Genomic DNA, 24164 nt, shown 5'->3' on the forward strand with positions numbered 1-24164 from the left:
CTCTCTCTCTCTCTCTCTCTCTCAGAAATAGTTAGAGAAAGACTGATATCATATGTGTTCACTCATCTGTGGAACTTGAGAAACTTAACAGAAGACCATGGGGGAAGAGAAGGGGAAAAAATAGTTTCAAATCGAGGGAGGCAAACCATAAAAAACTCCTAAATTCAGAGAACAAACTGAGGTTTGCTTGGGGGAGCTGGGGAGAGGGAGGAATGGGTGATGGGCATTGAGGAGGGCACTTGTTGAGATGAGCACTGGGTGTTGTAGGTAAGTGATGATGAATCATGGGAATCTACCCCTAAAACCAAGAGCACACTGTAGACACTGTATGTTAGCTAACTTGACAATAAATTACATATAAAAAATAAAAATAAATAAATACATACATACATACATACATACATACACATTTTTTTTAAAAAGGGTTATAGAAACCTGACAAAAGTTTTGTCAAGGAGGGCATTTTTGCCACTTTCCTCAGTTCTCATTGTTACCTGAAGCTTTCTGAAGGGACACCGCTACTTTTCCATCCAGCAAATGACATATTTTATCGTGTCAGTATTCACGTTTCTCTGATTTTTTCACTACTTCGCTCAGATAAAAAATGTGTTTTTCCCATAAAGTTATTTCTGTTCATTGAATTTTGTAGAATATTTTATTTTGGGCTTCACTAGGATTTGGGGGACATATAATGCCCTGAGAGATGTTTCCATTTCTTTATGGTTTATTGATGCCGTATTCCTCTCTCCTCCTCCTTCTGCCTGCTGTTTTCTTAACTGCCAAAGTTTATTTGTTCGGCACAATACTTCAAGTCTTTCAGGATGTGAAAGGCCTACTCTTTAAAAAGGCCAATTCTCTGAAAATCACTCTTTTTGATTATCAACATGAAATATGGCTGCTTGTTTTTAGCCTGAAGCTTTCTCATGTTGCCTGTGCCAGAATCGTATCCTTCTTCAAACAGTGACCCAACACCAATTGTTCGGTTTTATTAACGTGCCAATGTTGTGCTAGTGCATATTGCTGCATTGGCAGTGTTTTGAGGCTACAAAGCATGTAATGTACGGGAATTTACTTTATGTTTTATTGTAGATGGAAGTTATCAATATTTTCTTGCCTCACACCACAAATACATTTTTTTTTAATGTGCCTTTCAGGATAGCATGTATTGCCTGCAGCGTGTTTGCACTCAACGTCAGTGATTCCAAATTAAATTCCTACTGAGATCATCAGGCAGACAATTAGTAGCAATTGCTTGCTTTTGGAGAAAAATCAAATCTTGCCCTAAGTTTATGGTCAAATTATAATAATATAATACATATTTATACAGATGCCGCATCATGGACAGAGTAGACTGTGAGTCAGCCGTCTATTAATAGTTCCATTAGCATGTATGATTTTCATATTGGGCTATACTTATATGCAAGTAAATTATCCATAAACCTTTCCTTAGAATATTATAATGTTAAAGAGATTATATTTCATATTTATGAAGAGTAATAAAATGTTTTACAGATAGAGCTGTATATCTATATAACCTTAGCTTTTCACTCTGAACATCAGGAAGTTTGGCTTCTCTCACACTTGTACCCCTAATTAGTTATACGTTCCTAGATTTTTCACTTTGTCTTTCCACGCCTTGAAAAAGGTCTTCTTTATCTTTTTTCTTTTCTTTTTTTCTTTTCTCCTTGAAAATACCTTCCGTTCAATTTAACTGAGCTGTTGAATTGAAAATTAATTGGCTGATTAAGTTCAAGTAAATTTGATGTACGGTTTTTGAGTAAGCACCTTACACTGTGTAAGCTATCAGGTATATAATTGTGAACAAGGCATATCTTAACTTGTAAGAGTCAGAGCATTTAGTGAAAACACAATGACATGGATCCGGCCAATGCCTGTGACCATGCTGAGGGAAAACATAGAGTCTGTGGGAGCACCAAGTACAGAAGCCCAGCCCCAACTGAAGGTTGTGGACAGGCTGCGTTGAGGAAGTGTGGGGCTCAGTTTTGAAGACAGTCAGACGGGAAGGACGGGCACCCTGCAAGCTGAGGATAACCATAGGTAGAGATGTCTGTGTGTGATATTTAAGCACACCTAAGGGCCAAGATGTGTTACTACTTATTTAGACAATTCTCTTTTGAGGGACATTAAGTTGTTTTGAGTTTTTGTTAAGATAATAATGCATTAAAAGTCCTTTATATAAACTTTGGATGTTTCTATTTATTTTCTCTGGAGAGAAACGTAAGACCAGATTGCAGAATCAAAATTATAAAGGTTTTTAAGGCTCTTTATCTTCCTGAGGGGTTGTTCAAATTGTATTTACCTCAACAACGTATGATAGAGTCCACATCACGAACACATTGCTAGCACTGAATAATATAATTTTGTTCCTGGGTTGAATGGCTATCTAATGAATGGCCTCTGGTTAAAATCACCCTAGATTCGTATCCCACACCTACAGCTTAGTGCTAGAATAAGCTGCACAGCCCTTACTCCAGATCCTTCATGCTTAAAATAGAATAGCACCTTCCTCACAAGGTTGTTAAAAAGATAAAACAGAATAAAATGTACCATCCTACTGTCTTACATGGAAAACATTCAATTAATATTCCATACCAGTATTATGATAATATTCAAATCTGTGAGATTGGCATTAAAAACACACACTAAAACAAATAAAGGACAAGGATTTTAAAATTACTTGTGTGCATTTGTACTATAAATTACAATTCTTATATATCAGATATATAATCTATTGATATAACAAAATTGGTGTAGCTCATTTTTAAGTAATTGCAGGTAGTAAAACAAAACAAAACTGAAATTGATAGTCTGTGAAATGATACTAAGTTCTAAATAATTAATAACAATAACAATCAACATTTTCTACCAGCAACATTTTAGCTACCACTTAATTTAGGATTATGATATTTAGTAAAAATTTTAAAAATGAATTCTCTCAAATAGTTATACAGTCAAGAATACTGAAACTTGAAGAGGTTGTGATTGGCATGGAGCAAGGCTAAAAACCACGCTTGTGTGTCTTCGCAATTAGGTTATTTTGATAAAACAATATAATAATATTGTCTGTTTTCTCTTAACTGTTTTTACAGAGGTCTGATGTAGGGGCCTCAGTTTTGACAGACCCTCAGAGGCACTGATTAATTTTCAAATCAACTTTGTCAATTAAATTAAATCATCTCTGGTTTAATTAAAACTGGAAATTATTTTTCAGGAAAAAAAAAGTCTCTTAATTGTGATATTGACATTTCAATTTAGATTTTATATATGCTTCAACATATCTTATAAAATAAATTATATGAATAAGACAAGATTTAAAAATGACACATGACCACTGATTCCATTATCCTAAACTCTCACTTTATAATGAAGTTTGTTGTGGAAACAGATTTCATATACGTACATAACTATTAATTAACTGGATAGATAATTTTTTCTCAGATTATTAAAAGCAAATTTTGTACACTAATGTTTCATGTTTTAATAATTGACAAACTTTGAATATTTTTATATTAATTTTAAAATGATTTGATGAAAGAGTCAAGCAACATATTTTCATGAGTTCTGCTGTCACACACTAAATATATGAAATTAGAATTGATGTGGTTTTTTTTTTTAATTTTTTTTTAACGTTTATTTATTTTTGAGACAGAGAGAGACAGAGCATGAATGGGGGAGGGGCAGAGAGGGAGACACAGAATCTGAAACAGGCTCCAGGCTCTGAGCTGTCAGCACAGAGCCCGACGCGGGGCTCGAACTCACGGACCGCGAGATCATGACCCGAGCTGAAGTCGGCCGCTTAACCGACTGAGCCACCCAGGCGCCCCATGTGGCTTTTTTTTTTGTAGTTGAGTAATAATTACTGTTGTTAACGCTAATTGATTATTTACCTAAAAGAAAGGTCTATAAATGTTACGTTATTTTGCTTTACAGATGCTCCCAAGTTTATATCAAACCAAACAATTTATTACTCTTGGGAAGGAAACCCGATCAATATAAGCTGTGATGTGAAATCTAATCCACCAGCATCAGTCCTTTGGAGAAGAGAGAAATTAGTCTTGCCAGCTAAAAACACCACTAATTTAAAGACATATAGTGCAGGGAGAAAGATGATATTAGAGGTAAGTCTTTATGTACATATGAATAAGTTGTATTATTTTAGCAGTTAACTACTATGTTATATTTTTAAATACCTTGATATAAATACACTTATATATTTCATATAATACATATACACATACAAATCTTATTGTATATTTTTCATGTCCTTTTACTTAAAAAGGAAATTTTATGCATTTGGATCATGGCCCATTAATGATTAATTTCTCATAATTTACTTATGTAGGATTATGAGTGTATAACAAAAGCCATTATTTTTCATGAAGTAATATTTGGAAAAAGTCAGTTATATCAGGAAAAAAATAGAGTGAGGGAATGAGTAATTAATTCATCAGTTATCGAGGGCCAAAAGTTCAGTTTCACTGTTGATTGTAGCCATTGTTTTTGAGGTTATGCTTTGTTTCTAGGACTGGCATATGTTACTTCTTGCTGTTACATACTTACAAGTTTCTAAATAAACCAGATTTACTTGTTCACTGCCTCATTTCATTTTATTTTGTGTATGTATTTTACATGTATGCATATTTTATTTTGTTAAGTTTATTTATTGTGAGAGAGAGAGAGAGCAGGGGTGGGGTAGAGGGAGAGGGAGAGAGAATCCTAAGCAGGCTCTGCACTGTCAGCACAGAGCCCAAGGCGGGACTCAAACTTACGAACTGTGAGATCATGACCCGAGCCAAAATAGAGAGTTGGACGCTTAACCAACTGAGCCACAGAGGCGCCTTTCATTTTATAGTTTAAATTAAGATTGTATATCATTGTTTTTATACTGCCTAGTGCCTGGGCTTTAAATTCTGTTTGAGTACACTACCTCTTATTTAGTAATTGCTGATTATGTGTCTGTATCAATTCCCAAAGTTTGTGTTTCTATGACCATAATCAGGGACCCTTCCAGTTTATCATTCTTTCAGTATAATTAGGAATCTTCCCCACCAGCCTTATTTAGCTGAAAGGACACTATATTTTTTCCCTGTAGTTCAGTTTACATAAATTTTAAAGACGCATGGTTTAAAATAACATCTGATATCCAGACTGCATGAACTTCAAGGTGTTCTCATTGGTGCCTTGTTAAGTCTTCTACCTGGTAACTGGACTTAGTGAAATGTTTGGTTGATAGAAGGATTTAACCATTACTTCCCCAATTATTATAGCTGACTAATAATTAAGCTACTCTGTCTAAATCCATTTTGGTTTAAATTGGTTCCTTTGTAACTTTATTAGAAGAGCTAGCTATTGGTGAATTGACACAGAGGTCAAGTTCACAAAGACATTTGGGTGGATTTAACCTAAAATGTAGGTATTTAACCATAGTTAAAAACCAAGGTTAGATTTAATCTTAGTTTGGGGTACTGTGTTACTGTGTTTTTGTTGCTATAATGAATACCAGATTGGGTAGTTTCAACAAAGAAACCCTTCCCCACATCCACATTTCTGTAGGCTAGAAGTCCAGGAACAAGGTGCCAGGGTGGTTTGTTTGTTTGTTTGTTTATGAAATCCCTGTCCTTGTTTGCAGATGTTCCCTCTAACCATTTACTAACATAGACTTTCCTATGTGCACATAAAGAGAGAGCTCTGGTTTCTTGTCTTTTTATAAGGACATTAAGACCCATTTTTATGACCTCACTTAACTTCAGTTATCTCTTTAAAGACCCTATCTCCAAATAACATTAGAGGTTAGGGTTTCAACATGTGAATTCCATGGGTCAACACAATTCATTCCGTAACAGGTAGATTTAAATTCATGTTTAAATGACAGACTAATCTGCAATTTCTGCTTTACATCATTTTACCAGTTTTCAGTTTCTGGGATAGCTCATAATTCTCCATAGTCAATTTCAAGCAACATGTAATAAATCCGACATTTAAATATATTAATTATTTTATATTTAAATATTTTATTCATATAAAGCTCTCATGTTATTTAATATTCTGCCCAAATGGCATTTCTCTCCATCCCAAAGTGAAAACTAAGCAATTTTTATTTATACACAGCCGCACGGTTTGTTGGTTAGAGCATTGACCTTGAATATACACTTTTTATGTGCATACTATTTTCAAAGATCGAATTAAAATCATGAATAAATAACTAATGTATAACTAATACAATAAGAAGACAAAATAAAACAAAATAACAATAACTATAAAAAAGAAAAAGCAATGATAAGCATTACTAATCTTGAATCAATAACATATATAGTTGGTTATGATACCACATTTTTATTTTTTTGGTAATTATTATAATAGTCATATAATTGCTAATTCTTAAGATGTAATACAATATAGAAAAATAGAGTTTGCAATTGATAACAAGTTGGTCAATAATAGATTTCTTGAATTGATTTTAAATTTTTTCCTTTCACATTGAGTAAATATATATTTTCAATCTTTTAAATTATGAATTTTAAGACATAATAAAATATTATATAAATCCTTTGGATTGCTGCCAATAAATTCATTTCTATAGCCCATCCATTTTTTTTTTCCCTGAGTGCTTCCTGAGGTAATTGGACATATTTTTAATATATGGGCAAAAATTGATGTAGGAACTTTCTAATGGATTGATTGGAATAATATTGTTTTATTGTTCTCTGTTGTTTCTTAAGTAAAGTGCTAACTATTAAATATATGATTTTTTCTCACAATGGAACACAGAGAAATGAAACCAAGTTTTTGAAGGCTTAGGAAAAAGATTATTGAATTCCCTTATCAACAATGTATTCCCAGCCCTTATTGATGTTCAAAACTAAATGTTGTTCTATTATGTACTATGAAAGCCCAACATCTTAAGTAACTTGAATTATTTTAATTGCATATTTAAATATGAAAAAGTGGTTTCATATGTAAGATGTTCCTAGTTCTTGGATAAATAGCAGGAATAACTGGTATATTTTAAATTTAAATATTTTTAAGTTAGTGCTTTATAATATACCTATTTGTACATTATTTTATTTTTTGATAAGATTACTTCTTATTTCATTGTGTTCATATTGGGCGTCAAGCCACTCTTGGACATTGTTTTCATATTGCTTTCCTAGAACACATCAAATATGCTGTTGGGCTCATGATTTGGTCAGGTTATATCTAGATCTGTGCTTTTCTTTTAAATAATCTATTCTATTAAGGGTGTGTTTTCTGTATTTGTTCATCATACAACATTATAAAGAAATTATTTCAGACAAAATTATGAAACTTCTATCTTGGGATAGGCAAACTCCCAGGAACAGAAAACAAACAAACAAGTGAAAAAACCTCGAATTGAGCCTTCTAAAAGTCGTTCCAATTAAACTGGTTATATTTAAATTACCTTTTTAATATGGAGGAGCTGCATGATAGTTCTCATACTTTGTCATGGCCATTCTGTCTCTGCATTGTGTCAGTTCAGTACACATTCTTTCCTGTGGACTATATAAATAACTCTCAAATGCTTGTAAAATGAAGAAATTTTTTGTTGGCAGATTTCTTTCTCACTAGTAAAATTGTTTTAAAGTTAAATTAACCTAGTTTATTAAAAACTGAATGTAAGAAAAATGAATATTTTAATCACTCAAAAGTACTTACATAAGAACGGTTAAATGTTCTAATCCTTAAACTTATGATCTACTCCTAGATAGACAGCTAACCAGAGAATGAATAACACAGATTTTTTTTGTACTCTTTCAGAATTACCATCTTCAATGGACCTCAAAATTGCACTTTTAGTTAATGGCCTCTCATTACCACAAAATCATTTTCCCCTTTTTGGGATAGAGTTGAAATTAACAGCAACTCTTGTTGTAAGCATATGCTCCCTTAATAATAGTTACTGGGATTGAAAATTGTATCTATTACTATCATCAAATCTCTTTTCTGAATTGATACTTCAGAATTTCGGTACATTAGAATTACAGGGTTGGTCCCAACGTTCAGCAATAGAATTCTGGAAGGTTAACTTAATTATGGATTTCGAATGTGTAAGGATTGAGGTCAGTTATTTTGCACCTAAACTGAAAGAGAATGATAAGAATTGAACATAAATGGAGGCGAGATACTGTTATTAGTTATCAAGATAATATGCCTGTCTACAGGGATTACTACACAAGAGCAACATTTTTCTTGCAAAGTACCTTCCTGGAAAGATTATTATTTTTTTTTAGAATGAGTCCTCATCCTTCATTAATATTTCATATTCAATAAAGTCATGAGAGGGAAAGAAAACTGATGTATTTCCAACCTTTTTTGAACTTTAAGTCTGCCTGACTTGAGGCTAAAACAGAAAACAAAGAGTTAATTGATGCTTTGGGAACAATTTTCTGTTTTCAAGTTCATGTCTGCAGTGATTGCAGAATATATTTTTTTTCAAAATGTGTACTACTTTCAGATCCTTACATACATTAATATCTAGTGATTTTTCTATTCAGTAGATGTAGCATTTATCTACTTAATAAATTAATAGCTAAACTATATTTCACCTAGTCCCATGGAAACACAGGTCTATGGATTACATCTTGAAAGGGTGTGATACTTACTTGATACAGAAAAAAAAAAAAAGAATATGACAAGGAGTTGTAAATAATAAAACAGTTGTGAAGATGGTAAGCATACTAGAGTCTATTTTAAAACCGTTGTGATATTGTTTTAAAATTGTTCAACATTTATTATTATGATTATTTTAGATTGCACCTACATCTGACAATGACTTTGGACGATATAATTGCACAGCCACTAACCGTATAGGAACAAGATTTCAAGAATATATTCTTGCTTTGGCTGGTAAGTATAACACAATAATTTCTGAGATCTCCTAAAATATTTCTGTAATCAAATAGCTTTACATTTTAATAAGTAATGATACAGGTTATTATTAGGAGGAATGAACCAATACTTAAAAATTTAGAACAGTTGCATCTGAGGGAAGATAGTGAGGACTTAGAACATATTTACTAATCAAGATTGATTTTAAACCTTGGTTCGGATCCCCCAACTTTATGAGTGAACTGTCTATGAAAAAAAAGGTGAAAATATCTTAGGAAAGCAAATAATAGGGGCGCCTGGGTGGCTCAGTCGGTTAAGCGTCTGACTTCGGCTCAGGTCATGATCTCAGTTTGTGATTTCAGGCCCCTCATCGGGTTCTGCGCTGACAGTTCAGAGCCTGGAGCCTGCTTCAGATTCTGTGTCTCCTTCTCTCTCTCTATCCCTCCCCTGCTTGTGTTCTCTCTCTTTCAAAAATAAATAAATAAACATTAAAAAAGAAAGCAAATTATATTTTATGTAAAGTTAGAACCCTATCAAAAAAAACTAAAAATAAAAGACATCTTGATAGAAAACAAACTAAAATTAATCTGTTTTAAAATCTTAAAGTTGAAACTACAAATAGTAAGCTTATTTTTAAGGCAAATAGAAAATTTAGGATTATATAACTGCCATTGAAAACTGTTGCATTTTTTGTTTGAAAACATTCTAGTTATTCCCAGAGCTTAAAGATATAGAAATAATGACATGTAGAATACAATTCATTTTAACTAGAAATCTAGTTATGTTTTTAGTTATATAAATAACAGTTATATATAAAATATACATACATATTTATAGAATTTGCCATTATGTTTTACAAGACTGGAAGTCAGAAGATATACATTGTAGTATATTTTTTATAGCTCCTATGATACAAAAACTTGATTTATTGCATTTTAAGAGTAGGTAGAGAAATATCAAAAAAATATTGTAATATTATGTTTTAATAGAATACATACCTTCTATGAAAATATTTTAAACTGTTTTCTAAGTAGAGTTCCAGTATATAACTATAATTTTATATTAAGTTAAGAAAGGTATTTATTATTACTGATATGATATGATACTGATATATATCATAATGATATGATTATATGATATAAATATACTCCTGAAGTAATGTTATTAGTTGTAAAGACCAAAGGGAAGTTTAAAAGTTTTTAAAACCTGGAGACCCTGGGTGGCTCAGTCGGTTAAGCCTCCGACTTTGGCTCAGGTCATGATCTCATGGTTGGTGAGTTCGAGCCCCAAGTTGGGCTCTGTGCTGACCACTTGGAGCCTTCAGATTCTGTGTCTCCCTCTCTCTCTACCCCTCCCCTGCTCATTCTCTGTCTTTCACTCTCTCTCTCTCTCAAAAATAAATAAATATTTAAAAAAATAAAACAAAAGTTTACAAAACTAATCAATACTCAAAATATTATGTAACTGGAACCCGTTACTCTCCAAGTCAAGTTTTGTTACACTAAGGGAAAAGGACGAGAAGGGATTGTATGAAAGGTTCTTGGGGAAGGAAGGAGAAAGAAAAATATTGACATGAAAGAGAACTTGGGAAGGGAAGGAAGGAGGAAGGGATAAAGGAAAGAAAGAAATGAATATTTATTATCTACCACGACGTTATTAGAAAATTAATCTCAATGAAAATCATAGGAAGTAGACTATCCACATTTAGGCATATGAATAAACCATTAACAAGCAATTAAATTCTAGGAAAATGAAATGTGCTAAGTCATATCAAAATTCACTGATACTAAATTGAAGTGAATATGATCTGTACTGATCAGAGCATTCACTACTTATATTAATTCCAAGCTCAGGAAATTAGATGAATTTCCTTGTAATTAATATGAACTTTTTATAAATAATAACTATGTATGTGACAAATATATATATATATATATATATATATATAGAATTATAATAATATTGATGCACTATTTTACATGTTCTTTTTTTACAGATGATATAAGTTTGTATCTATTAGGTAAACTTTACTAATGACCAGATTTTCTTAAATTTTTAAGTGCTTATAATTCTAGAAAAAATATGAAAAATAGAACATTATATTCATAATGAATAGACATTATTAAATTCTCAGGAAACATTTAATATCTCACATTTATTCATATTTCACATTCCATACTGGAAAATTTTTCATTGAAAAATGAAAATATATTTGATACTTATCCTGACATGGGGTCTGGGTGTGTCTGATACCTATACTTATAATGAAAGTATTAACTTACTGAGTTTCCCTCAGCTTGAAAAATAGAAAATGTTCACCTCAGGTAAGAACTAAAAGGTTATTGGAACTATTTATTGAATAGCACAATTTTCTTAATATTTAAAATTTTGTGATAAATGCATACCTAAAATTTGTTTCAGAAAGAGGTAGATTCAACTGAAATTGTAATGGAGATATAAAAATGAATTAGATCCTGAGCCTTACATGAGAAACCTACATTTAAGTATCAACATTTATAAACATTATTCCTTTGATGGGACCTCTTTATTTATTTTTAAAAAAAATTTTTTTTCAATGTTTTTTATTTATTTTTGGGACAGAGAGACAGAGCATGAACGGGGGAGGGGCAGAGAGAGAGGGAGACACAGAATCGGAAACAGGCTCCAGGCTCCGAGCCATCAGCCCAGAGCCTGACGCGGGGCTCGAACTCACGGACCGCGAGATCGTGACCTGGCTGAAGTCGGACGCTTAACCGACTGCGCCACCCAGGCGCCCCGGGACCTCTTTATTTAATGCTTACAAAATGCAGTCTTTCCTGAAGAATTTGAACAATGAAAATGCAATGTGATTTTAAATAAAATATAAGAGAAATGTTATATAAAAAGTTAAATATTTCAAAACGGGTGTAAATATCACAGCTCAAAATTTCATTGGCCTGTCTGACCTAGTAAAATTACAGATAATTTATTATATGGTATTTTATACTATACCAGGTTATTTAGATTCAAAGGGGCAATAAAATAAAGCAGCTAAAATTGCATATGAAATTATGTGCTACATATTCAGTGATAAATACAGGAAAAAGCTACCCTTTTAACTTCCTTTGTTTCAAAAATCATTTTTTTCCTTTTTCTTTTCCTTCCTTATCTTCCTTTTTTGCCTCCTTTATAATTAAGTCCTACATCAAAGTAAGGTAGACATCTGTATGTGGGTGGGGGCACAACAGCCTGGAATAGGGTGTCATACCCTCAGCAGAGTTAATAGACTAAAGGGGGCCTCAGTGGTCTAGTGTGGGATGTTGGAGTCTAGGCAGGTGAGAAGGATTTCCATGTGCCAAGACAGATACAGCAACCCAGAGAGGAGTATTGGAACCTAATCAGTGTTAAGGAGGGATCCAACCAAGTAAAAGGGTGGGGACAGTGATTCATGACTCATTTCTACAAGTGTATGGAGTAACATCAGTAAATATATAAAGTATAATACAGTATGAAGTAGTCATCTCACCTTTAAAGTTGCAGATAAAGGACAAAAACTAGAATAACCCTGGGATAATGGTTGGGGATTGGAGTTACCAGTGTGAAGTCTGGTTTTAACGTATGTTGATAAAGATAGAAAGGAGAAAAGAAGTAAAGATGTGTGTGTGTGTGTGTGTGTGTGTGTGTGTGTGTGTGTGTATTCAGCCATTTCTACAAGGAACTTCTTTTTGTCAGGAATCTTCCTTAGAAAACAATTTCTGATCTATCTCTATCCACCAAGAGGACTTGGGACGTGTAACACCTCAGCAGCAAAGAGCATACTAGCCTGGTACCCACTTCTTGGTTTTATTTGTTTCTAAAGTTTATTTATTTATTTTGAGAGAGAGAGAGAGGGAGGGAGAGAGAGAGTCTGCAACTAGCAGGGGAGGGGCAGAGAGATAGGGAGAGACAATCCCAAGCAGGCTCCCCACCACTAGTATAGAGCCCAATGTGGGGCTAGAACCCATGAACATGAGATCATGACCTGAACTGAAGTCAAGAGTCAGAGGCTTAACCAACTGAGCCACCCAGGCTCCCCTACTTCTTGGTTTCTAAATACCATTCTTCAGTAAAAGTAACCAGGGTTTCTTGTAAAATTGCTGATTCTAACAGTGGAACCAAGTACAAAATAAGCCTAGAAAAATGTGTTGTGCCAGGAGGAAAAGAAATTAATAAAAAAAAGTAGAGAGAGAGAGACATGTCAAAAACATCCATCAACCAATTTTAACAAATATCATAATACAAATGAATTCAGCTGAGGGGCATCAATGGTTGCTAATGCGAGTACAATGAGAAAAAATTTAGTCAGATGACAAAAAAATAAATGGAAATGTTTTTAAAGTGTCTACTCCTCAAATTATTTTTAAATACAATGGAAAAATAATAACATTACGGTTGATAAACCTACCAGATCCCACTTTAATTAAGTGATCAAAATTAACATCACCAGTAATGAGAAAATTAAACTTGGGTGCTACCAGAAATAGGTAATGAGAAGAACACATAAAAACAATTGTAATATTCCTGCCAAACGTGCATAATCAGGATCTAGTATGAGGAAATGTAAGACAAGTCCAAATTGTCTTGTCCAACCATCTACAAAATAACCAGCCTTCAAAGTATCAAAGCCATGCAAACAAAGGACTGATTGAGGAAACTTTCTAGATTAAAGGACAGTAAAGATAAATAACAAATAAATGCCATGCCTGCATCTTTTGCTACAAAGGACATTACTAGGGGAGCGCCTGGGTGGCTCAGTTGGTTAAGCCTCTGACTTGGGCCCAGGTTGTGATCTCGCAGTTTGTGACTTTGAGCCCCACATAGGCCTCTATGCTTACAGGTCAGAGCCTGGAGCCTGCTTCAGATTCTGTGTCTCCCTCTCTCTCTGCTCACAGGTTATGTTCACAAGATATCTTATGTGTATTTATTGGCCTTAGTTTCCTTTCTCTTTATTCTTTTTTCTTTGAACATAATTTCATACTCATAGGAAATTTGTGAGAATAGTTCATAGAACTTATATTTTTTTATCTGAGCCATTTATCGGGGGCCAACTTCAGTGTGTATTTACTGTATGTAACAAAACATTCTCCTACAAAAGCTCTATAAAACAATTAAATTACTGTCTAATCCAAAGACTAAAATCTGATCCTACCTGTCATTCTAGTAATGCCCTTCATGTTTTTTTAATGTTTATTTAGTTTTGAAGGTGAGAGAGACAGAGTGTGAGCAGGGGAGGGGCAGAGAGAGAGGGAGACACAGAATTGGAAGCAGGCTCCAGGCTCTGAGCTGTCAGCACAAAGCCCGATGCAGGGCTTGAACTCAAATCGTACACTTAACTGACTGAGCTACCCCGGTGCCCTAGACATCTTTTTTTCTAAAATCTCTTAGTAAGTATGATGATAGGTCTTTTCTTAACAGTGGAGGTATAATCTTTGATTAAGTAGGCTATGGAAGTGTATGGTATAACAGGGTATTGACATTGGCATACAGACAGCACTTATGTTCATGAGCTGGATATTTCACTTCCATGCCTCCCTCTTCATTTGCCTTTATTTCTTCTGGGAGAGAACAGTTTGATAAAGTTGTAGCGAGAAGAAAAATAGGAGTGATTATTTACATTGAATCGTGAGTAGTCATCAACATAATTCTCACAGTAGCTCAAAGAAATACATGAGATATTATTTATACTTATTTTAAGGAAGAAAGAGACATTTAAAAATTAGAAAACAATATGTAAACACGTAATTTATTATATCTATTATGATGATTTAAATAATAAGTAGGATAAAATAGTGGCTAGATCAAAGGTGTCCTATGAGGGTCAGTAGGAAGGCAACATCCTTTTTCTTCTGCTGCTGTTTCCTACATGTGATCTTAATTGGCCAAGTCCTAGTAGTAACTGCCAGTTTTCTTTTCTCGTTCTCCCAAATAACATGAAGGAACTTGTATCCATTTTTAAAATGATTTTTCTAAAATAAAACATATTTACCTGTGCTTGGATTAAATCAGAAAAGCCCCGAACAGGTCTTTCTATTAGGCCCTGGTTTCATGTTTATGAGCAAGGATTGATTCAGTTCTCTTTGGTTTGTTTCCTATCTTTATAAAACTGTAATTATAAACCAGCCCATATATGTCTTATAATCAGTTTTGTTATATTAACTTTTTACCAAAGTACCAGGGACAAACACAATTAGATTAAGAGCGAGACATATATATATATATATATATATATATATATATATATATGAAAATTGGCATACAGATACCACTTATGTTCATGAGCTGGCTATTTCACCTCCATGCCTCTCACTTCATTTGCCTTTATTTATTCTGGGAGAGAAGAATATATATATACATATATATATATATATATATATATATATACATATGAATATATATATATACGTATATATATATACACATATGTATATATATTTGAAGACTTCGTCATGAATTTTTTTCAAGTGTACTTCTTAGGTGATAATCCTTCTTTGGAGAAAACATAATTTCATTTTTGATTTAGATTCCTATCTTGGGGCAAAAAAATGTAAAGCGCATTTAAGGCAAATCAAATTACAATCATATTGTTAACAATTATCATTCCTTCCTCATAATTTTCTACTTCCAGTAAATCATGTTCTGACAAGGCAGTCTACATACTCCTATGTATATAGTATATTTTAAAGTTTTCCTCAAGACATTTAATCTAACTTTTAAACTTTATCAAATGATTCATAATCTTAACTTTCCTAATTCATTTGATGTTTGTTGTATTTCACTTTTAACTGTAAACTTTTCATATTAAATCTTAATATGATGAGCTCACAGTGGCTTCATTAATTGATATGATTTTCTGGTAAAGTCACCTTCTCCTGGGGACTTTGAGGAGATGGAATCCGCTGTCAGCTGTCAGGCAACACATCCCACATTGGCAAATGGGTGCTTCTGTCCTGAAGGGGGTTTCAATGCTCCCCAGAAGCCATTCCAAGCTCCACTTGATTAGACGTATGTGAAAACTAAGTGAGAAAATGAATTCAAAACAGCAGCACAGGTCATGTACTCAGTAAATACTAGCTAGCTACTATTATGGCCAAGCTGTCGTTCATATTGATAATTCATCTTTGGGTAAAAGTCAGTTTGTTAAATGCCTCTTTAGATATAATACTTAGATCTAGGAAAAAATACTTAGATCTAGACCTTGTAGAGTAATGCATAGTAAAATTTGATAATGGGATAATGACCTCACTTACTCTGGACACTATATTTCTATTAAAGGATACAAAATTTCATTTGATTTTGCCACTTTTTTTCCTTCTAGCCTACATCTTTTTCCCACAGACTGTTCTTAAGTGAGTTCTCCAGTCCTGTGCCCCACAATTGATTTTTCTTTTAACCTCAGTCAGGACCCTGTACTTACCCCTATTAAATCTCATCTTGTCCATTGGGCTCATCTTTTTAACCTATTGAGAGGCCCTGTCAAATCCAATGTCTAGCCTTTTTTCCAGGATTGACTTAATTCAAAAATATCATGAAGTGTGGTTATCTGTGTTTTCACCCAAGTCATGGAGAAGTCTATCAAGTCATTTTTGAGAATAGAGATCTGCTTACAGGCTAACCTGAATAAACTGAATAGAATTCGGTATATGTGGAATTATAGTCAATCTACTTGTCCTTATATTGGGATCATATTTTATCCAGACCCTTGTTACATAAAACTTGAAATCAGGTGAAAGTTCATTTGAAAACACACTTTCTTCAACTGAATATAAAGCCAGGTTTGTCTTACCTGATCGGTTTTATTATCTAGTCTGGAAACGTCTACAACAGGCTCCTTTTTTCCCCTCAAAACTATGAGGAAAACTTTTGCAAGTCTTCAGAAACTATGTATGGCATCATCTTAATTTTCTAACAACCATGCTTCTCTGAAAATAAAGGAAATGGGATAGCTAGATCTCATTTTTAAGGAGTCCATACTTGTATCAATTTTTAATCGTTGTTTCACGTACTCGACATATGTATAATGAGTTTCTAGTAAGTGTCAAACACTGTTTGAGACCTTGGGAATCTGAAGATGAGTAACATAGGGCCCCTGGTTTTTACATTTAAGTTAGAGTACAAAAGAAAAGGATTGCTGTAGAAGTGTAGGTTAAATGCTTGGGAACACAAAATGGAGCTCTGTTTGGAATTCTTGGGGAAGGCTTCAAACAGGTGTTGACTTCTGAGTTAAGTCTGAAAGACTGAGTAGAAACAGGTCCAGTGAAAATAAAGGGTAAGATAGAAAACATCAAAGTGACTGTACAAAGATCCCCTGCTGTGAAGTGGCATAGACTGTAGAGAAAGGGGAACCTGGAGGCTATATGGTATGAGGGGAGCCATGGTGGTGATGAAAATAGAAAAGTAAGGTCAAATTACAGATCCCTTTTAAAACATCCATCATGTTCACGTTCTGCTACATCATGTATATAACAAGGGAAGTTTGCAGTTCCTTAGTCACGAAGCAGCATGATCCATTTATCTTGGTAGCATTATAGAGACTGATTTCAACATAGCATAGGGTATGGGGCAATTGCCTATTTCCATGTTTCTCTAAGTAGCCCAAAATACGTAAGCGTGAACTCAAACATCTTAAAGTATTGTCCACTGTTCCAGAAAGGGGAAATATATAATATACATAAGTAGCCCAAAATACATAAGCGTGAACTCAAACATCTTAAAGTATTGTCCACTGTTCCAGAAAGGGGGAACATAGAATATACATATTCTTTATAGGTATGTACATATACGTGTGTGACTGCATATGTATATAATAGGCAGATGGGTTGCTTTTCTTTTGTTCTGGTGGGTGTCAGTGTAAAAAGAGTAAGCTTTTATTTCCATAGTAAAAATGTTCTTGTCTTAAGAAAATCATCTTGACCTTATAAATCCTTCTGGCCACTATGTCATTTCTCTGCACCCCTACTCTCCCTTAATAAATAAACTTCACAAAAGAATCATTTATATTTTCTGAACCTAATTATTTTCCTCTCACCCTTCCAGTCAGGTTTTTACCTCTACTTCTCTTATAAAACCCGCTATTATTAAGGTATCTGTTGACCTTCCCATGCTCAATTCAGTGGTCCATTCTCAATCCTCAGACTTCTTGATCTAGAGGCAGAATATTACCCAAAAAGAAGTTGATAACTTCTTTCTCCTTGAACAATCTCTCCACCACCCAACATAGCTAGCATGTCACCATTTTTTCTGGTTTTCCTTCTTCCTCATGGGGCTTTGCTTAGGCTCTTTTGCTAGTTGTTACAAATCTCTTTGACCTGTTAAAAGTCACTGTGCCTCAGTTTTTTGGATAGTTTTTTGTTTCATAAAAACTCATAACCCTATGCTATGCTAATAAATTCTTATGGATTTAAATACCACCTGTACTCTGTAACTCCAATATACACCTTTAGCTTGGATCTTTTCCCTGAATGCTATGCTTTTATATCTCCGTGTTTAATTCCCTCTCCACTTACATGTCCTGAAGTCAGTACAAATGTCCAGATGCCCAGATATCCAAAGCCAGTCTCCTATATTCACCCCTATATATCTTCCTGTGGCATTCTTTACCATCTCAGCAAATGGCAACTGTCTTTTTCCAGTTGTTTGGACCAAGCATCCTTGAATCTACTTATTTACCCAGGCCCAACCCCTTGAGAGTTCTTGTTCATCTACTGGCAAGTTATTTCCAGTCTCATTGCTCTCATGAACTAAAACTCTGTATTCTAGACTGTTTGCATGTGAACAAGGGAGAGGGGCAGAGGAAGAAAGAGAGAGAATGTTAAGCAGGTGCCATACTCAGCACAGAGCCTGACATGGTGCTCTATCCTATTACCCTGGGATCATGATCTAAACTGAAATCCAGGGTCAGATACTTAACTGACTTAACTACCCAGGCACCTCTCTAGTTGTTTTTTTTGTTGTTGTTGTTCATTTGGTTAGTTGGTTTGCTTTTGCTTTTAATATAGATCATTGCATAAATTCCGAAACTTTCCTTCCTGCTTTGGCCTATGCCTGCTTAGAGTATAGTTTAAATTAAAAAAAAATCAAGAAGACTTATTCTGTAGCAAAAACCAAGCAAACAAACAAACACGTAATTCCTTTATGCTTAAAGCATTTCAGTGGTTTAACATTTTGTCCAGGGATGGAGCCATCGTGATTGTAAAAGCCTATCAGCCTTTTCAAGGTTTCTTCCTACCCTGCTCCCATTGGCCTCCTCTGACTTTTGTCTCTTTTTTCCACCTGAGTCATGCCCCTCTGCACAGATGGTCCCTCTCTTATTTAAAAACCCAAAGCATATCTCATCTTTATGCTTACTATTTTATCTTCCTAGCATTTTCATGAGCTGTGTTTTTCTCTGTTAAGTCCTTGTTTAAATATTACTTTTTTAGCAAAGATACTCTTGTTCACCTAATTTGAAACTATAACACTCCAACTCTCATGCCCATCCCCACCAACCCTCTCCCTTACCTGCTTAAATTTTGACCACAATAATTACAATAAAAAATTAATATATATAATTACTTTTATGTAACTGGAATGTAACCACCATAAGAGTAGTGACTGATGTCTCAATTTTACCCCAGATATAGACAACTGCCTGGCTTATAGTAAGTTTACATGAATTATTGAATGCATCAGAGACTTATTATGTTTTATTTAATTTGTTTATTGGTCATAGTTGAAATGTCCACTTAATAATGGGAGATTGGAGCCCATGACTTGTGAGAAGGGTCAACATTTAGGTATTATGGAGGGAAATAATTTCCACTTGTACCTCAGGAGTAAATGAGCACTTCAGTGGAGAATATCAGAGGTAAAAGTGATATAATTAGGGAGAGATCCCTGGGTTACCTAAGCTTAATTGTTGGACTTAAAAGTGTAGGAACAAATAAAATGAAAAACAATTATTCAGAGACTTAATATATCCACTTGTACGAAGAAAATTTTAAACATAGGTGATCAAGTTTGGTGAAAAGATTAGTAGAATAATTATTTGGAGAAAACCAGAAAGGCAGTGAAATAAGAGGAAATGGATAGGGTTTAAGATGTGCTGAGGATTTGCTATGATGTTAGATTATGTTTACAATTGAAGTAGGAAAAATATGCACAAAATCTTATTTGAAAAAGTGTGGGTGTCAGAGCAGAAGCAGATAGAACCCATCGCAACATAGTCCCTGAGGGGCAATGCATCGATAGTAATACTGCATATTACACGGGCTTGCTAAATCCAGGAAGATCAATCCTTCATGTGACAATTCCCTTAATATTTAGGACGTTTATCAGATGGAGACTGATGTAGAAACCAAGCAGAAAGAAACCTGAAATTGAGAGTGGGGTGGTTCTAGAATCATTGGGAAGGCAGAGGAAGGGGATGAAGAGAGAGCCACCAGTGTTCTGTTCCTGAGCTCACAAATTAGCAAAGTGCGGTTCAGGGGTCAAGTCTGCAACTGCTAACAAGAGGTCAGGAAGCTGACCTACTGCCAAGCTACCACTGTACTGACTTCACAGCCACTCTGCACCAGAAACTGCACAGACAGGCGGTGGGGTAGGGAGTCCGGCTTCTGCCATCCATCATCCAGGGCACCTCCTCAGAAAAGCAGGAATGGCGTTGACACCCCCTCAGCATTCTACACCGCTTACTCGTACACCTCATCCTAAGTGCCTTCTTAACACTTAAAACCATACCAGCAAGCGAGTCTGGGAAAGGAAGAGTTAAGGAAGAGTTTGCCTTCCCTTTCTTATGATAAAGGGCAGTAGCTTAGATGATAAAAATGGATGTGATGTGTCAATAGAAAATGTCTAAGATACTTCTATTGTCTAGATTTAAAGCGTATTTCTGGCCAAATACTCGCTTGAGTACTTCCACTTAAGGGAAGGTTGACAAATATCAAACTCTTCCAATTGATCTAAGTTTAGTCATACCACATCCTCATCTGTGGGGAAAGAGCTGAGTCAGTGACTCTGAGCCATACCTTAGTCACCAGCTTCCCAGCATTCGAGGAAATCAAATTCCCAGAAGTAAAGATGTTAGAGCAAAAATTAACCTGTTGAAATAGAGTGACAGGGAAGCAAAACAAGAGTTTATTGCCTGAGGAGAGAGTAGGACTGAAGAAAATTTGTCATGTGGGAATTATAGTTCGTGGTAATAAGTTGCCAAGAAAGACTAAAATTATAAAGAGAAGAAAAGGGAAGAGAAGAGCTATCTGGTGACGCAGTGTTCTGGAGAAGAGAAAAGGTAAAGAAATTCCCTTCAAAGATGGAGTGTTTGGTCTTCGAAAAGAGAAGGGAAGCTTTCCATTACAGGTTCATTCCAGAAATGATAGGGTACGATTTGAGCGAACTTGCTTGATTACTTCTGTTTTCACACTTGATATTGAGGTCTATTTATGTTTGCTGAGACTTGTGGATGCAGTTGAGGAAGAGAGTGTGAAGAGCTAAAACATATACACACACACACTCACACACACACACACACACACACACAACTAATCCTTGTGGCTGTTGCTGTCTTCAACATATTATATCTCAGTTTATCCTGAAGCCTGAGGAAATACAGTTTTGTAATTCCATGTTTCATCTCACTTTAGACAGGTTTTTTTTTTCAGTATTTATTTATTTATTTATTTATTTATTTATTTATTTATTTTGGAGAGAGAGAACACAAGCAGGGAAGAGGCAGAGAGAGGGTGGCGGAGACAGAGAATTCAAAGCAGACCCCAGGCTCAGAGCTGTCAGCACAGAGCCCGATGCAGGGCTCAAACCCACGCTGGACACTTTAACAGACTGAGCTACCCATGTGCCCTTCACTTTAAAAATGTTTCTAAAACATTTAGTCATCTGTGATCTCCTGTGTGCTTACATTATATTTATGAGCTCCATTCTTTATCTTCCACATGAGTATCTTCGGACATATATTTTCAGAATTTTGCTTTCTAGAGTATAGCCTCACTTTGGTCTCCTTTTTCTGTTAGGCAGAGGAACGTAATATTTGATGTATTATTTTGAATCTGTTTTCAAACATTTATATATATATCAGGGGCGCCTGGGTGGCTCAGTCAGTTAAGTGTCCGACTTCGGCTCAGGTCATGATCTCACAGTCTGTGAGTTCGAGCCCCGCGTCGGGCTCTGTGCTGACAGCTCAGAGCCTGGAGCCTGTTTCAGATTCTGTGTCTCCCTCTCTCTCTGCCCCTCCCCTATTCATGCTCTGTCTCTCTCTGTCTCAAAAATAAATAAACGTTAAAAAAAATTATATATATATATATATATATATATATATATATATATATATATATATCAGATTGCTGTGCTCTTTTTTTAAATAAGGCTTCATGTTCTTCCGCTTCATTTACTACTATCTCTTTATTTAATTCCATTCTTTTATTTATCAGAATTAAAGTCAGAATCAACCTTTTCCATTGTTTCTTGATCTATTACAAGATAAAATAATCACCAAGGCAGACTTTTTAGAAGTTTTTGCCTTTATGCTTTGACCAAACTATGGCTTTAGGTATATGCATAATATCAAAAATTTATCAACATTATGAATATACCGACAGCCTTTTTACAGAAAGGATAAGGGAAAATAGTTTTTGTGAATTTCCAGTGACTTATATCCAGCAATGTATCCTCACAATAGCAACTTCAGTGTTGGCATTATTACCTTTTTGTTTATGAGGAAACTAAGAGTCAATACATTTAATTTGTGCAGGGTCATCTGGCAACTCCTACAACAATCTGCTAAAGATTGTTTCTGTCCTACTCCTAGATTATGGCACCAATTTTTGCTGTTACACACAGTTCACATTTCTAAGCTGAACCTCAGTGTTAGATCTATTACCTTAAACTGAAATATTGATAGGTGTCAGTGGATACACAATAATGTAATAGAAGGGGGATAGTTACCAGGGAGGGATAACAAAATTACAATGACTAACACTTACTAAGTGCTTAATGTATCTCAGGATCTGTTTTGTGTTATCCATTACTTGATACTCATAGCAACCTTAACATTGGGTATTATTCCAATCTCCATTTTAGAAAGAAAAATACTGATGGTTGAAAAGACAAGATTTGTCCAAGATTGCAGCTGAGAAAGGTAGCAAAACCAGACTTTGGATCCATAGACTCTGATGATATATATCTAGGCTCTTCATCCAACTCTATATTGGTTCTAGTAGAGGTGAAAAGAAAGAATAAATAAAGAAACGCGTGTTTGTACAATTGTTCTATTCATTCACTGATGGGTAGCATTCATTAATTATTGAGACGGAGGATGCTAAGAAATAGTTTAGAAAAATATGCTAACAGTGATGGAAGCTTTGTGTATGGAATTCAAGATCCACAAGCCCCATTTGAAACATTGGACTGTGTTTGATAGCCTTCTACAATATGATCCTCTGTTTGCATAGACCCAGTGAGGTTAGGTAATTCAGGATATTGAAAGCCAGACTGAAAGGTCTAAGCTTCATGGTATAAAGAGGAGGAAGCTTCTGAATACCCTGCTTAGGGAAGTGGCGTGAGTAGAGTGGTGCTTTAGAAAGATTGATTTTGCATTTACACACCATATGGATTGAAATTTGGTGGGATGTCCAATAGGAAAGGAAGCCAAGAGCCACTAATGGCATTGCAGGTAGAGGCAGATAGGACTTGGACTTCACAGTGGAAACAGGAAGGAGGAGATGAACACAAAAATTATGATGTGGGAATGATGGAAATAACTTTGACTTATTGTGTTGTATATAAGAGATAGGCTCAAGGATGAATGCGATTAAAAAACACTGGAGAGTGTTATGCTAAGTGAAATAAGCCATACAGAGAAAGACAGATACCATATGGTTTCACTCTTATGTGGATCCTGAGAAACTTAACAGAAACCCATGGGGGAGGGGAAGGAAAAAAAAAAAAGAGGTTAGAGTGGGAGAGAGCCAAAGCATAAGAGACTCTTAAAAACTGAGAACAAGCTGAGGGTTGATGGGGGTGGGAGGGAGGGGAGGGTGGGTGATGGGTATTGAAGAGGGCATCTTTTGGGATGAGCACTGGGTGTTGTATGGAAACCAATTTGACAATAAACTTCATATATTGAAAAAAAAATAAAGTTACCTGTGTTAAAAAAAAAAAAAACAAACAATGGAGAGGGTGAAGAATTAGAGACATTGGTTCTAGGCATATTCGGCCCTATTCACTTGAATATGTTATCTACCTTTGTATATTATTTTTAATTACTGAAATGTTTAATTCATCATATATTT

General features: G+C 34.8%; 1 protein-coding gene across 3 annotated transcripts in view; it reads left to right on the forward strand.

Annotated features, from left to right (window-relative positions):
- NCAM2 (neural cell adhesion molecule 2) overlaps positions 1–24164 on the forward strand; it is a 529034-nt gene that overhangs the window by 415365 nt on the left and 89505 nt on the right. For all 3 annotated transcript variants that reach the window (XM_058731784.1, XM_058731785.1, XM_058731786.1), the window contains 2 exons: positions 3952–4139; positions 8790–8886. In XM_058731784.1, the coding sequence (XP_058587767.1) occupies positions 3952–4139; positions 8790–8886 (285 nt within the window). The remainder of the gene's footprint in view (positions 1–3951; positions 4140–8789; positions 8887–24164) is intronic.

The sequence above is a fragment of the Neofelis nebulosa genome, chromosome 5, assembly GCF_028018385.1.
Source record: "Neofelis nebulosa isolate mNeoNeb1 chromosome 5, mNeoNeb1.pri, whole genome shotgun sequence".
NCBI classification, from domain to species: Eukaryota; Metazoa; Chordata; class Mammalia; order Carnivora; family Felidae; genus Neofelis; species Neofelis nebulosa.